This window comes from Bombyx mandarina, chromosome A1 (genome assembly GCF_030267445.1).
Source record: "Bombyx mandarina strain Sakado chromosome A1, ASM3026744v2".
In the NCBI taxonomy this organism is placed as follows: domain Eukaryota; kingdom Metazoa; phylum Arthropoda; class Insecta; order Lepidoptera; family Bombycidae; genus Bombyx; species Bombyx mandarina.
In genome coordinates this window covers 17,234,908-17,248,894 of record NC_143234.1, presented here as the reverse complement: position 1 = coordinate 17,248,894, position 13,987 = coordinate 17,234,908, and the positions used below count along the sequence as shown (strand labels likewise).

Genomic DNA, 13,987 nt, shown 5'->3' with positions numbered 1-13,987 from the left:
TATTAAATTACATCCGGCAATATCTAGTCAGTTGTGCGGATTGTGTTTTATGTCAGGGCTGTTTTATAGTTATAATTGTGGTATGTACTGATTGCGGCAGGGCGTGGAGACGGGCGCGGGGGTGGAGGAGGAGGCGGGCGGGGGGCGCGGGCCGCCGCTCGGCCACTCGCTGTTCGACTACATCGACAAGCAGCACCAGAAGTCGCCCGTCTTCTACAACTTCCTCTACACGCCCGACCTCGACAATCCCGTAACTATCTGCTTACTCTCTTATTTTTTTATACTTTATTTCAGTTTTCTTTTTTTTTAAACCATAACATTTTGTTAGTAACAATTACTTATAATCTATATTAGTAACTTAAAAAAAAAAAACACACATAACTATGTACATTTTATAACATTACATTTTTTTTCTCCTTCCAAGTGCCTGCTGCAAAGTCTATTAATCAGCAGTCCCTCGATCTTGCTCGAATGATTTTCAAAAGACTGTTGCCAAAGACACGCGTCCATTGGCCCGCGTCGGACGCACGGCACGGTAACGGTAGGCAGCGGCTTGGCTCTGCTCCTAGCATTGCTGAAGTCCATGGGCGACGATAACCACTTACCACCAGGTGGGCCGTATGCACGCCTGGCTACGGCAATAAAAAAAAATGCAACGTATTTTATTTTGCTTTGTATTTTTTGCTCATAAATACCGGTGCGTTCGGTGCTGGCGACGCGTATAGTAGACGCAGCACTATGTGAAATCATACAAAGCAAAATAAAATGAGACTTTTTGGCGGGAACGCGAGGGTGTGAAGTTGTGTGATTTGCCTATTTAGTCTATTTTGGCTATTTAGTGTTTCTTCAGGTTTAAATGTGTAATAACGGTGGTTCATTAATTGTTTAATATCTGTGAAAGTGCACAAATGTGGGAAAATGAAACAAAGCCGCTGGCCGTAACTTCTCGGGATCCTCCAAAAAATTCACTGAAAAAAATTCAGTAAATGACCACCATTTTACTGAGATTATATTTCATCCCATATCATCTTATCTCATTTCATTTAATTTCATCCCAATTGATTTAATGTCTCAAATTAATCATTTTCATTTCATTTCATTTCACTTCATATTATCATTTTTCATAAAAAAATAAGAATATAAATTAAACTAGGACATGACTTAAAGGTCTTAGTTACCAGGTCATAAAACCCTTAAAAAAAGCAAAATAAAAACCGTTGCGCACGGTGCGTCCGGCGCGGGCCAATAGACACGTGCCTTTACTATGAGTTGCGAAGATAATTATTACCAGGAAACCTAAAGGAAAATGTATTGTCGGAATCTATGAGTACATTGCGGTTCTGCGTAAAGATGATGTAATACTCATATTGAAATTCATAAACGCTAAGTTACTAGTTGAATATTTGTATATTGAGTAAAATCGCTCATTTCAGTCACAATGATAGAACAATTATTATACCAATCTAATAAAGGCTTCAATTTACATACGATTTAAGATGGCCAGTAAAACCATGGTACCTATGACTTGGATAATCACTTGCCTGATAATGAGCTCGTCTCTTCACAGTGAACACATCAGTAAATTTGGAGAAACATATTATCTCATTTATGAGTCTCTGGAGTGAATTGAAAAATATTTTGTCAGGTCCTTCGTCCTGTGTCGTCTATATGCGCATTTGAAGTGTGGGGCTACTACACCAGCGAGGAACTGTCCCACGGAGCTCCCTACGACTTGGAAGTGTTGTCGTCCTGTGAACAGGACGTAAAACAGCCACAGAGGAGGGTCGTCACTGCTGGGTAAATTATTCACGAAAATGTTATCTCAAGTATTTTTGCTGTAGTTGGTTTTGGCTTAAGAATATTATTTTCAGCTTTTTCGGTTTCCGAGAAAATAATAATTTCTAATGCAAGCATCAACTTAAAAAAATTGATTAGTTAGTCATACACACACTGCGGAGTGTGGTCAGCCGCAACCGATTAGAACTGTCCATTAAACGACTTCCTCGTTGAAGTATATAAAGTGCCGTGTGTACTTGTACCATTTTGTTCCCTATCTATGCTGATAGATTTGAGAGGCTATTTCAGCTTCGCCCTAACATGTAGGTGAGGTCACGGGGCTCAAACCGGGTGTGTTACTAACACTGGCCCTAGCAAGAGCAGTGCTTCGCAGAATCTACCACCGGATCGGAAACGCGACCCACTGAGAAGATCCGTCGAGAAACTCAGTGGGCTGTGTCTATGGGTTAGTTCGCTCGTCGAGCCCTTCGTCGCAAGCGACGGGTTCGACGAGGACGGTGACCGGACTTGTACCTATTCTGCGTCACTTGTTACTTGTCTAAACAGTGAATGGATCTCGTCTTTAAGAATGTCATTCGCTCAGGTACGACAGTATAAGTCGTTGCATGCCGGACTCGTTCACCGGTCTGCTGGAGAGGATCCGGCAGTTGGAGCTGGAGTTAGGTCACCTGCCGCAGAAGTGGAAGGTCAGATGGGATCAGCTCGAGCTACCCAACACTGTGGAGCTACAGGTATTTGAATTGTAAATAAACGTACTTACAGCCAGATGTGAAGCGGGGTTACCGAAGCCCATAAGCATCATAATGTTGATGCTGTCATCAATTTTGAAACATGAAAATTATTTATTGGATGTTAATTCATCATCTTGTTAATTTGTGAGTGATAAGTATTTAAAAAAAAAATGGTTTTATAAAAATGCTTATATGTATATTATGAGAAATGCTTTCAATAAAATATGAGAATTCAACATATCGTCTGTGAACTTCTGACACCTTCTAACTAACATTTTAGCCAAAAAATAATTTATTATACATTATCTTTTGACGATGCTTAGAACCAATCGAATGCATTAAAGTCCTAATCGAAATAGTCAATAGCATCGACGATATTCTTTCGTAGCAATATCTCCTAAATTTGGTAGGCCTATATTTGGCGGCTAAATAAACCAGTTTATTGTTCCTCTTGTAAAATTTGTGTAGTCAGATAGGAGGTGTCAGAAGTTCACGAACGATATGCCACTTACCAGACTGGAAGTATTATTTGGCAGTATGTACATATATTTGGTGTTTACATGTAATAAATATATGAAACGTATGTACAGCGCGCGGGCTCCGTGTGCGGGTCGGCGGCGCGCGCGGCGGCCGCGTGTGCGCACCGGCGGGACACGCTGGAGGTGCTGGTGCGGGGCCGCCTCGCCGCCGCGCCGCCCCCCGACCCCGCGCACCGCTTCCTGCCCGCCGCCGCCGCCGCGCCCGCGCGCTGCGACCACTGCCACCACCTGCTCTGGGGACCGCTCAAGGTGCGCATCCGACCACAACGTACTAACGAACATTACTTATTGCTGAAAATTTTATTTTACTGGTGGTAAGACTTCTTGTGAATCAGCACGGGTAGGTACCACCACCCCGCCTATTTCTGTCGTGAAGCAGTAACGCGTTTCGGTTTTGTAACTGTACTGAGACCTTGAAACTTATATCTCAAGGTGGATGGCGCATTTACGTTGTAGATGTCTATGGGCTCCAGTAACCACTTAACACAGGTGCCCACCTGCTCACAGGGGCTCACAGCCCCGTGAGCTCGACCACCAATATAATAAAAAATAAAAATAACAAAAAATACAATAAAAAATAAAAATAACAAAAATACCCTATGGGTGTTCAATTACCGAAAGTATATTTAGTTCGGCATTTAATATTATTCAAATTATTTATTGTTTCCAGACGGGCGTTCGTTGCGTGGACTGCGGCGCCGCGTGTCACGAGCGATGCGCGGAGACGTTCGCGCCGCCCTGCACCAAGTACAAGGCGCCCGCGCCCCCCGACCGCGACCTGCGCCCCGCCCTGCACGACAGTACGACGCTCGCTCATACCCTGTACTCTGTATACATTCAGTGCTAAACAAAGCCGCGTACCCACCGACACAGCCCACTGAGTTTTTCGCCGGATCTTCTCATTGGGTCGCGTTACCGATCTGCGAAGCACGGCTCTTGCTAGAGCCCCGTGAGCTCATCTACATGTTAGGGCGAAGCTAAAATAGTCTCCCAAACCTCCCATAGGTAGGAAAAAAAAAAGAAAAAAAAAGAGACGCATCACCGCGAGAAAGAGACAGAGCATCCCTTCCCAATCCCTACTAAAAACTTCAAATGCTTTTATCTCTCAAATTTGTCACAATAATTATGACATATTGAATGTATTTGTTGATTTACCAAAATGAACGGTATTGAACAGTATTAAAGCGCCCGAGGCGTGAATCGTGAAGCTGGTATATCTTTGTTTACGTAATACAAATGCGGCAAGACAGATTACCACATGTCTCAAGATTGGTATTATGGTTTTTTTCTCTACCCATGAGTTGGTACTAAGGGCTATTCCAGCTACGTCCGGACGGGTAGGTGAGCTCACGTGCTCAATCTGAGAGAACTTGCTACCACTAGCTCCAGCAATAGATGTGTTTCGCTGAATCTACCACCGGATCGTAATGGCGACCCACATCAGATCCGACAAGAAACTCAAACTCAAATCACTCATCAACTCCAGCAAGAACTTGGAAAGAACTAAATATAGAGTTTATATTTTTTTTATTAATGCTGACTATAATAATACGTTTATCTCGTTCAGGTGTCGGCACGCTACAGTCTTCCTCTCAGCAATACTACGAACAGTTCTCGTCGAACGTCGCCGAGAACAGGACGCACGAAGGGCATCTCTACAAACGAGGCGCTCTACTCAAGGGATGGAAACAAAGGTAAGTAAAGTTGTTCTTCGACAGAGTCAACTAGTATATTTAATACAATATACAATCAAACCTGGGTAAGCGAGAACTGGATAAGTGAGAAAACTCTATAAGTGAGAGTAATAGCCAGGACCCGTCATTTTAAGCTCCCAAAACCTCTATTAGAGAGAAACAGAAACCTCTGTAAGAGAGAGTCGTTTTTCCCTCATGGACCTCCGTAAGTGAGACTGCTACTTATCTACCTCTATAAGCGACAGTCGAGCTTTATTTATTTATATTATTTAGGAGGAACAAATGAAAAAACAAATTACAAATTTAACATCTGCTATTTTATGACTCATTCTTAACTTTTGTGGAACTTCCTTCTATTGTTTTTGAATTTTTTTCTCCTCATTATTGAACCTATTCTATTTCGTGGAACTAAATAACGTTGTTATTTTATCGCATTCTTTTCGAATGGACACGTGTCCCTGTGTACCGTCCTGTTTGTCGGACTTACTCAGTTTATCGTTAATCAATTGCAAAGGAAAGTTCTGTTCTGCATCATATCAAAACGGAAAATTCAAGTACTGTCATTAAGTGAATAGTAAATGCGTTTGAATCCGGAAACTCGCGAAATGAAATTCAGAGGGAGCATTAGCGAGATACTCGGGTTAGTGAGAAACCTCTATAAGCGAAAATGAGATTGTGCTCCCTTGAACTCTCGCTTATCCAGGTTTGACTGTAGTCCCCTTTACAATAGTCCATTCGAATTCCATTTTTGAATTTAATTTTTTTCTTTACAATAGTCCATTCGAATTCCATTTTTGAATTTCATTTTTTTCTTTACAATAGTCCATTCGAATTCCATTTTTGAAGAGGTTGATTGTGGCCATTATTTGATTTCATAACCTAGAGTCTTTATTCTATCACGATAATTAAGCCAACTGTTACAATAGATTTCCTAAAAAGCATTAAAAGAATTTTAGTTTCATTAAACTTTCATGAAAGCTCAGTTAAGTTATGATAGAGTACTTAAAATAAAACTTTTATATTATATGCTTTATAATTGGAACAGTATGACACATTGTATTTTAAATGAACAGATGGTTCGTATTGGACTCGATAAAACATCAGCTACGATACTACGATGCGATGGAAGACTCGCACTGCAAAGGATTCATTGGTAATCTTTATATTTTTAATTCTAACTGAATAGAGAGACGGTTATAAAAGCACAAGCTTTACAAAATTGGCTTCTATGGAACTTCATCACGTGTGACGTCATTTGGGGCTAAAGTGAACGATGAGCTAAGCATAGAACAGACAATGCTTAGCAACGTATGACCTCATGCGTCGTGCTTGATATATAGCTATATATTTAAAAAAATTATAATTATAGAATTCCATAGAGTCATATTAAATAAAAATCAGTACGTTTTCATAAAAATAGTAATTGAATGTTCGTTTTAATTTGCCCAAGAATTACTTCATTAACGGCCGGTCCCAATATCGGATCCTCGATCTTTTTTCAGCGATCTCGGATCGAAATTTCAATCCAAAAATTACAAAACTGTTTCAATAACCAAACCACAGATTGCTTTGGCAATCCGAAAATGCAATCAATCTGCTAGAGGGCGTCAATCCATTTCTGCCACTTTTTGGATCGCCCTCTGTTGGAAAAAGTCTGTAGTTGGGTTTCAATATTCGATCTTTCGTCTTTGACAAATCTATTTACGGCTATCTGCAATCTATTTTTACGATCCTAAAATTTTGGTCGATTGCAAGCAATCTTTCGGATTATTTACTGTTTACAAAATATTTATTTAGCTTATCAATTACTGATAGAATTAAAATAAAGAACATAATGGCCGGAACTTTAATGTCTAGTGATAGTGACAGTGATCTTGAAGTGCTGGAGCAGCTTTCAGATTGGGATAATGAGGATACTGATGGAGACGAAGGTCCATCAGGATCACGAAGAAGCTATTGCCGTATTGATTATACTCAGTGCCTAACTGATGCTGAATTTACATTTAGATTTCGTCTTAACAAAGCTGCGGTACAGTTACTTTTATCGGAAATAATGCCACATGTAAAAGTAACCTGCAATCGGTATGTACCTCTATCACAATAAAAAACAATATGTTTACCTACTTAATTATAGGATCACTTATTATTAACACGCCCTAATTATTTACAGAAATCATGGAGTTGCACCACTTCACCAGCTACTCCTAACCCTCCGATTTTATGCATTGGGTACAATGCTAATTTCTGTAGCGGATTTCGTGGGCGTGTCAAAATCGACCGCCAGCAGAATAGTTCACGATATATCTGGAGCTATAGCCATACTGTACAATAAATACATTGTAATGCACCCTAATCACGTGGACAAGTTTTTTCAATATGGTCAGTTCCCACGTGTCCTGGGTGCAGTTGACTGCACTCACATACGGATACAATCTCCAAGTAAGTAAAAGCTTAATAATGTAGTCATTAATAATTATGTAAAAGATAAACTTGTCTACATTAAACCATATTGTTCCAGATCACACAATAGGCGAAGAGTTCAGAAACCGAAAAGGCTACTTTTCATTAAATGTTCAAGCAGTTTGTGATGCTGATTTGAAGTTTATGAATGTTGTAGCCCGGTGGCCTGGTTCTGCACATGATGCTACTATATTTAATAATTCTGTTTTAAGAGGTATTATATACATTAAATTGTGTAATTACTTTGTGATTATGTATGGATATAGTAAGTGCAGTTAAATAAACTAATCTATTTACAGCTCAGTGTGAAGCTGGGACTTTTGGGAATCGCTGGTTGCTGGCTGACAGTGCCTATCCAAACAGATGCTATATGTTGACACCAATTTTAAATCCTAGTGCTAGAAATGAACAAAAATATAATGATGCACATATTGCAACAAGAAACCTTATTGAAAGGTAAGTGTTACATAACCAGAAGAATTGAAAATCTACAGTATGATAATATTCACTATGGATGTACCTATCACAGTAGACATTATGGGTATAGCTAGTGATTTTTACTTGTATGAGTATTATACAAGTAATACACTAAACAATAATTATCTTTTACAGAACCTTCGGTGTATGGAAGCGACGTTTTCCAGTGATCGCATTATCTATGCGCTTATCACTAGAAAACATTCAGAAAGTTATAATAGCTACAGCAGTTCTACACAACATCTGTAGAATTCATAATTTGCAAGAAACCCCAGCAGAGGTACAAATACCATTCCAAGCAATGGATGATGATGATCTTCAAACTGTGGGAGTACAAGATAGCAGGGATAGAACAGAATTAATAGAAGCCTACTTCTCAACTATGTAGAGTGCAAAAGTAACTTATATAGTTGAGAATTAGCTCCTTCCGGTCTTAACTTGGAAGTATTAAGATAGTAAAATAAAACCTTTTTGTATGTAACTGTTATTTTGTTTTATTATAAATGAAAATACTTATCTATTATTTATACTTAGCACAAACACTGGAACAAACTTATCATCACTTTAACTGCTAACTTAATTAGGTATTTACTTATAACACAAAAAAAAAATAAAAAATATAAGACCTGCATAAAAATACAAACAAAAATATCAACTTATAAAATAAAATAAGGTTAATTTACATTCTTAAGTTTATCAATTTCTAATTTTAATTTTTTATTTTCTAACACAATATTTTCAAATTTTACTTCTAAAAGTTTTGTTTTTGCATTATAGTAATTTGCTATTGCCTGGTTTCTGGATGCCCGGTGCTCATCAAATTTTGATTTTCTTTTGAAACCTGTAAGAATTAAAGTAAATAAAATTAGTAATTATCGCTGAGACTTAACCTTCAGAATAAACTCTCCGCATGCATTTTCTGTCTATCAGTCCACAATAAACTCTAAAATCTTTCTACTACCTATAATTGCTAGCAAATAAACTAGGCCACCAGCTTCTGGAAATTTATTCAATTTTATGAAAAGTAGAAAATTTACAACTTGTAATTGTAAAGAAAGAGAAATTCTTATTTTAAGTAATAACTTTTGTACTTAATAAACTACCCCACTTTGGCAACAATAATATTATGCAAAGTGAAAATATAAATAACTTAACAAAATAATTTACCGCTGGCTTTGGGAGTGTGTAAAAATTTGGGGTTAGGTGGTGTGACTGAACAAGGCCCTGTGTCTTCGACCACACACTCTTTCAACACCTCAACACCACTGTTACACTCCAACACCTCAGCACCATTATCAATTACATTATCTATAACACCCTCCAAACCATGTTCATCACCACCACCATTACTACTGCCGGCACATGGTATTAGTTCAGCATCACCACCATATGCTACTGTGAACCCATCTACAGTACTTCCTAATAATGCAGCCACCCTGTCCAACACATCATCAGGGGGGATGTAGGAAGGACCACCACCACCAGTCTAAAAAAGAGAAAGATAAAATTTTAATTACAGGATTGGATATTAATTAAATATGTTCTACAGAGAACATATTTAATATGCCATAAAGAGTTATCCTATTCTATTCTATTATATTGTACTGCAATGATATATAAATATATATATATATATATATATATAAATATAGTTAATCATAGTTACATCATATACACACAATATAGTTAATCACACATATTGATTAGTATGGTAAATAGTTGTGTATAGTGTACAATAACTGTGTTTGTTTATGAACCAATTATATTATGATGATTCTTTTTTTATTGGAAAGAAGATATGTCAAAGGTGGTCCTGTGAAAAGGAAATAAGGGTTTGATGATGGCAAACCAGAGAATCATGTTAAGCTTGTCAAATGTTAAGTTCACTGTGTATCCCTTGTAGTTAAAATAAATAAATATACTAACCTTTATGTTATTCATACGTATTTGTGTATTGCGTTTACGGGAATTCTTTTTAAGATTTTCCCATTTTAAACGCAACTGCTGTGGTGTCCGGTAGGATGTGGTCACCACAGCATTGAAATGGTCGCTTATGCGTTTCCACTCCTCATTTTTTAGTTTGTTATTAGTCGCATTTGTTCTTTTATTATAAATAATTTTACTACTTTCAATAAACGAAAGCAGTATTTTTGACTCGTCCTTTGTGAGAGGCTTGCTTGATGCCTGGAAATAATAAGAAATTACTACCTATGTAAAGTGTTTACACAAATTAGGCGCGAAACGAAGCGTCTTCACAGCGGGGGTTTGTTGAATAAAAATATAGAAAGTAAGAACACGCTAAATACTTAATAATAGTATACATACCATTGCACTTACACTTTCCATGGTATTTCACTTCACTTCACTAACTTAATAATTCAATATTTTGATAATTATTTACTTGTAGCAACAAACCACGAACAAAAGCTTCAATTTTAAACTGACTGAATCTGATGTCAAATGACACTGAGAGACGATTCGTTTCTCAGATTATTATTATGCTCCGCTACCAAAACTTGAGTAGGTTTATGACAATTTGCTTGGAAAATGTTGAAACACGTGTTTTATTCATATAATACGTAACAAATAAATAATTCATTAGTACGTCAAAACCCAAAAGTATGCATATTTTCTTAAATCCATTAATAGGTTTACAACATAGTCATAATTATATCTGCTTGAAATGGAACGCACGGGAGGGAACTTCACAAAATAGATCGATCGGCGTTCCATTTTGAAAATCGATCGATTGTTGCTATCCGTTGTTATTGGGACGCAGATTGGAGATCGATCGGGAAATCGTTTTCGATCTCCGATTGAACCGATCTCCCGATCGAGGATCCGATATTGGGACCGGCCGTAAAGCAGCATTATTGAAAATACTTATCAAAAACACAACATTGCAGATTTAGCGGAAGTGATAGCAGTGACGCAGGCCACTCCGGCTCCCGGACCGCCCAAGAAATGTGATGACAGATCATTCTTTGACGTGAGTGTGAACTAGAAAATTTATTATTTTGTCAATTTATTTCTAAAATCTTTCTTGATATTTAATAACGTAGGGGAAATTGCCTAATGAGGGCTTCGCGGTTCTTACAAAAAGCCATTTGAATTACTACCACGATTTTGTTGAGAATTTATTTCACTACATGTAATGTTTAATACTTCAACTTTCTTAATACTTTAATTTTCACTTTTCGAGTAAAAACATTATTTCGGTATCAATTAAAAAAGTTTTGGCTGTATGGGTTACGTTCTCATTGCCTGTTCATTTAGACAAAACAATCAATTCAATTTAGTTCTACAAATATTGGTGTGATAACAATATTAATTTAATGTTACTATTGTGTTCCAGTTACGCACAAGTCGACGAACGTACAATTTCTGCGCGAGCGACGCCAACGCCGCGCAGGAGTGGATCGAGAAGCTACAAGCTTGTCTGCAGTGAACACGTGACGATAGATTATATTTATTAATATTTAATATATTTTAACTCGATCGATACGGACTGGGCTCAATCATAAGCTAAATTAAAATAAAAACAACTAAAAGAACAACAAAACTTAATTCTGAATTATTTATATCGATGCGCAACCGTCCTAATATGTTTAATGGAATGTAATAAGGTGTGATGGCGGTCATACAACGGTCGTACGTATAGTTGACGTTATTAAAACTACTGCTATGGTATAATGTCGCGTTTATTTGTTGTCATTATATTATTTCCGACCTCTCCAATTTTCAATAATTTAGTTTCCCGCGTTCGTCTAAAGTCGACCGTTCCGAAAAGTTATTAAAACAATTTATTTATATTACAATATCTTATGAAGGTGATTCTTATAGTTGATGTATGATGACGCGACATGTGGGCGACGAACACATAATTATCGACATAACGCTTCCAACTAGTTTAATTCATCTTTTTATATTGATGTTTAATCAAAATAATTCAATATTTTACAAAGTACATATACATTTAAAATAACAACTATAAATGTTTAACGTTCGACGGCCATTTCGTGCAATTAAATGTGTCCAAAATGGCGTCTACGATTTTTCAGTTTAAAAATAAATTAAATATACAATTTCTCGCGATACCATTCCTGCGCTGCGGTCAATCCCGTAAATAAATTTGGCCGAAAAGGTTTGAAGTGCAAACTAACTAAATTTGAAGACATATCCTATTGTAACGAAAAAAAAAATCCTTTACTGTAGAGACGATAGATGTTTATAAAATTATAAGTTGTCGTTAGAGCGTATTGCGAGACCTGTCCGTTTCTACCTCGTGACCATAATGCGGTTCGCTTTGAAGGTGAGGACAGTCGTTAATGGTAAATAGATAAAACTTTGGTCTCGCGTTTCGAACTAAGCACAGTCTGCTTAGTGAGAGTTTCTTAACGTTCTCGATAGCGTAAAAGTTAAGCCAAATTTGTATGCAGTTGGAACAGCGCCCCTAGCGGCAAACGTACGCAAACGACCCCAGTCCATACAAATATGAACTAACTTTTACGCTATCGAGAACGTTAAAAAACTCGCACTAAGCACACTGCTCGCTCAGTCGACTGCACGTCTAGCACCTTACAACGCAATAAATAAAACTAGTGAAATTATATATAGGCTTGAACATAATATATTAATGGATGTTGTGAATGCTTCGTGTATCGTGTGCCGCGACTGACTGTAGTGTTTATGACTGCTTGAACGTTTTGCGAGTGTACAGCGCATGTACCAGCCAATAACACACTAAAGGAATTGTTAAGGAATTTGTCACAATTATATTTTGACATAAAACAACATGTTCTAACTTGAACTAGACCCAGTTGAGATGGGACATTCGTTTGTTACAGATTGTGTTGTAATGTGATTGGTTAAGTTGACAATGCGCTTCGTTATCGATATTTCTGTTCACATCCGTATGTCTGTTTGTGTGTCCTGTACCTGTACGCCGTAGGCTGTAGTGACGCTTCAACTACATTATATATATATAGTTAAAGTTCTGTTACGTTTAATGTATTGTAAATAATTTAATTATTGTTATGTAAAGATTTTCCACTTTGTTTTATGATTCTCATTTAATATAATATGTTTCATAGTTGAGTTAGTACGATTTGAAGATTGGTTCTCATCAGCAGATAGAACTGCCTGACCACTTTAATGAATAAACAATTAAAATGTCCTCTAAAATGTGTTCTTCTTGTTCTGTTATGACGTTATTGTGTTAAATTTATTATTAACGTTTTATATTAAGATGACATTGTGAATCTCATTAGTGAAACCATTTTAGATTATTAGAATGAGCGTGCGACGCGCGAGTGCTAACTCGTCAAGTTACGAACTAACTGAACTTTAATATTGATTTAATAAATAAGAACTTGGCAGATCACAAGAAGCACCCCGAGCCGCCGCTGGAGTTATATACTCATTTGTTCTGTAAATATATTTTTTTTGTTCTGTAGTTAACACCAATATGTTTCGTTTAATTCAGAATTAAACTAACGGAAATTACTTTGTGAATGCTTTTTAAATTGTACGATAATTAAATTCTTTAGTTGTTCAGTCTGTTATGTAAATACAAGTTATTTTATATCCTGACTTTTCTAAAAATATACTATTATTTGTGTTTTTCACAAAACAAAATAATACAGTGTGATGCAATGCATAATTGAAATATTGTATTTGTAATTCTGCATTTATAAAATATTTTGGGTTTGGATTTCTAAATATTACTATGTTAATTAAATCTTTTATTTTATAGATCCAGTGTTTGTTGTACATTGGACAAAAATGCTCTCTGTAAATGTAATTTTGTTAAGTTGTTTGGTAAGACATAAACAGATTTTCAGTAAAATTGAAGTATTAAGTGTCACAATGATTTCGAAAATAATGAAAAGTTTTCCTTTCATTTCATAATACCGATTTACAGCGCAGAGCTCGTAACCATCATCAGTACATATTTTAAAAGTTTTATGATTTTTATGTTATTATATGCAATTCAAATAGGTACATTGAGATTAGTATGAAATTTGGAATCTTATGTTGATTTTTATTGAAATTTTCCAAAATATCGGAAAGTATAAGCTAAATCTGTATTGTGACGAGTGTACGGCACAACGTGCCGAGGCGAATATTTTAATAAATCAGTTTAAAATACTTATCTTTTTCATTTCAGTCAGTGTTTGGTAAATTTTATATTACATAATAATGATATTTAAAACTTCATTATGGTTTAATGTCGAGGTTTATAAAGTCCTTATATTTATTATCTTACGTTTGGAACATTTTACTGTTT

General features: G+C 36.6%; 3 protein-coding genes across 4 annotated transcripts in view; 2 read left to right on the top strand and 1 right to left on the bottom strand.

Annotated features, from left to right (window-relative positions):
• Positions 1–13,848, top strand: part of Sbf (SET domain binding factor) — a 75,765-nt gene extending 61,917 nt beyond the window's left edge. For both annotated transcript variants that reach the window (XM_089739965.1, XM_089739964.1), the window contains exons 32-40: positions 101–250; positions 1,646–1,797; positions 2,381–2,528; positions 3,119–3,316; positions 3,738–3,867; positions 4,635–4,761; positions 5,835–5,914; positions 10,605–10,687; positions 11,054–13,848. In XM_089739965.1, the coding sequence (XP_089596091.1) occupies positions 101–250; positions 1,646–1,797; positions 2,381–2,528; positions 3,119–3,316; positions 3,738–3,867; positions 4,635–4,761; positions 5,835–5,914; positions 10,605–10,687; positions 11,054–11,146 (1,161 nt within the window). In that variant the 3' untranslated portion in view covers positions 11,147–13,848. The remainder of the gene's footprint in view (positions 1–100; positions 251–1,645; positions 1,798–2,380; positions 2,529–3,118; positions 3,317–3,737; positions 3,868–4,634; positions 4,762–5,834; positions 5,915–10,604; positions 10,688–11,053) is intronic.
• LOC114248297 (putative nuclease HARBI1) lies at positions 5,938–8,179 on the top strand. The gene is made up of 5 exons (XM_089739968.1): positions 5,938–6,843; positions 6,932–7,200; positions 7,280–7,435; positions 7,521–7,677; positions 7,834–8,179. Exons 1-5 carry the CDS (start codon positions 6,596–6,598, stop codon positions 8,084–8,086), a joined length of 1,083 nt encoding a protein of 360 aa, XP_089596094.1. The 5' UTR covers positions 5,938–6,595; the 3' UTR covers positions 8,087–8,179.
• LOC114243212 (uncharacterized) lies at positions 8,167–10,143 on the bottom strand. The gene is made up of 4 exons (XM_089739969.1): positions 10,024–10,143; positions 9,625–9,882; positions 8,866–9,184; positions 8,167–8,539 (listed from the first exon to the last, which is right to left on the bottom strand). The coding sequence occupies exons 1-4, from the start codon at positions 10,042–10,044 to the stop codon at positions 8,373–8,375; spliced, it is 765 nt and encodes a 254-aa protein (XP_089596095.1). The 5' UTR covers positions 10,045–10,143; the 3' UTR covers positions 8,167–8,372.
• Positions 13,849–13,987: the final 139 nt, after the last annotated feature.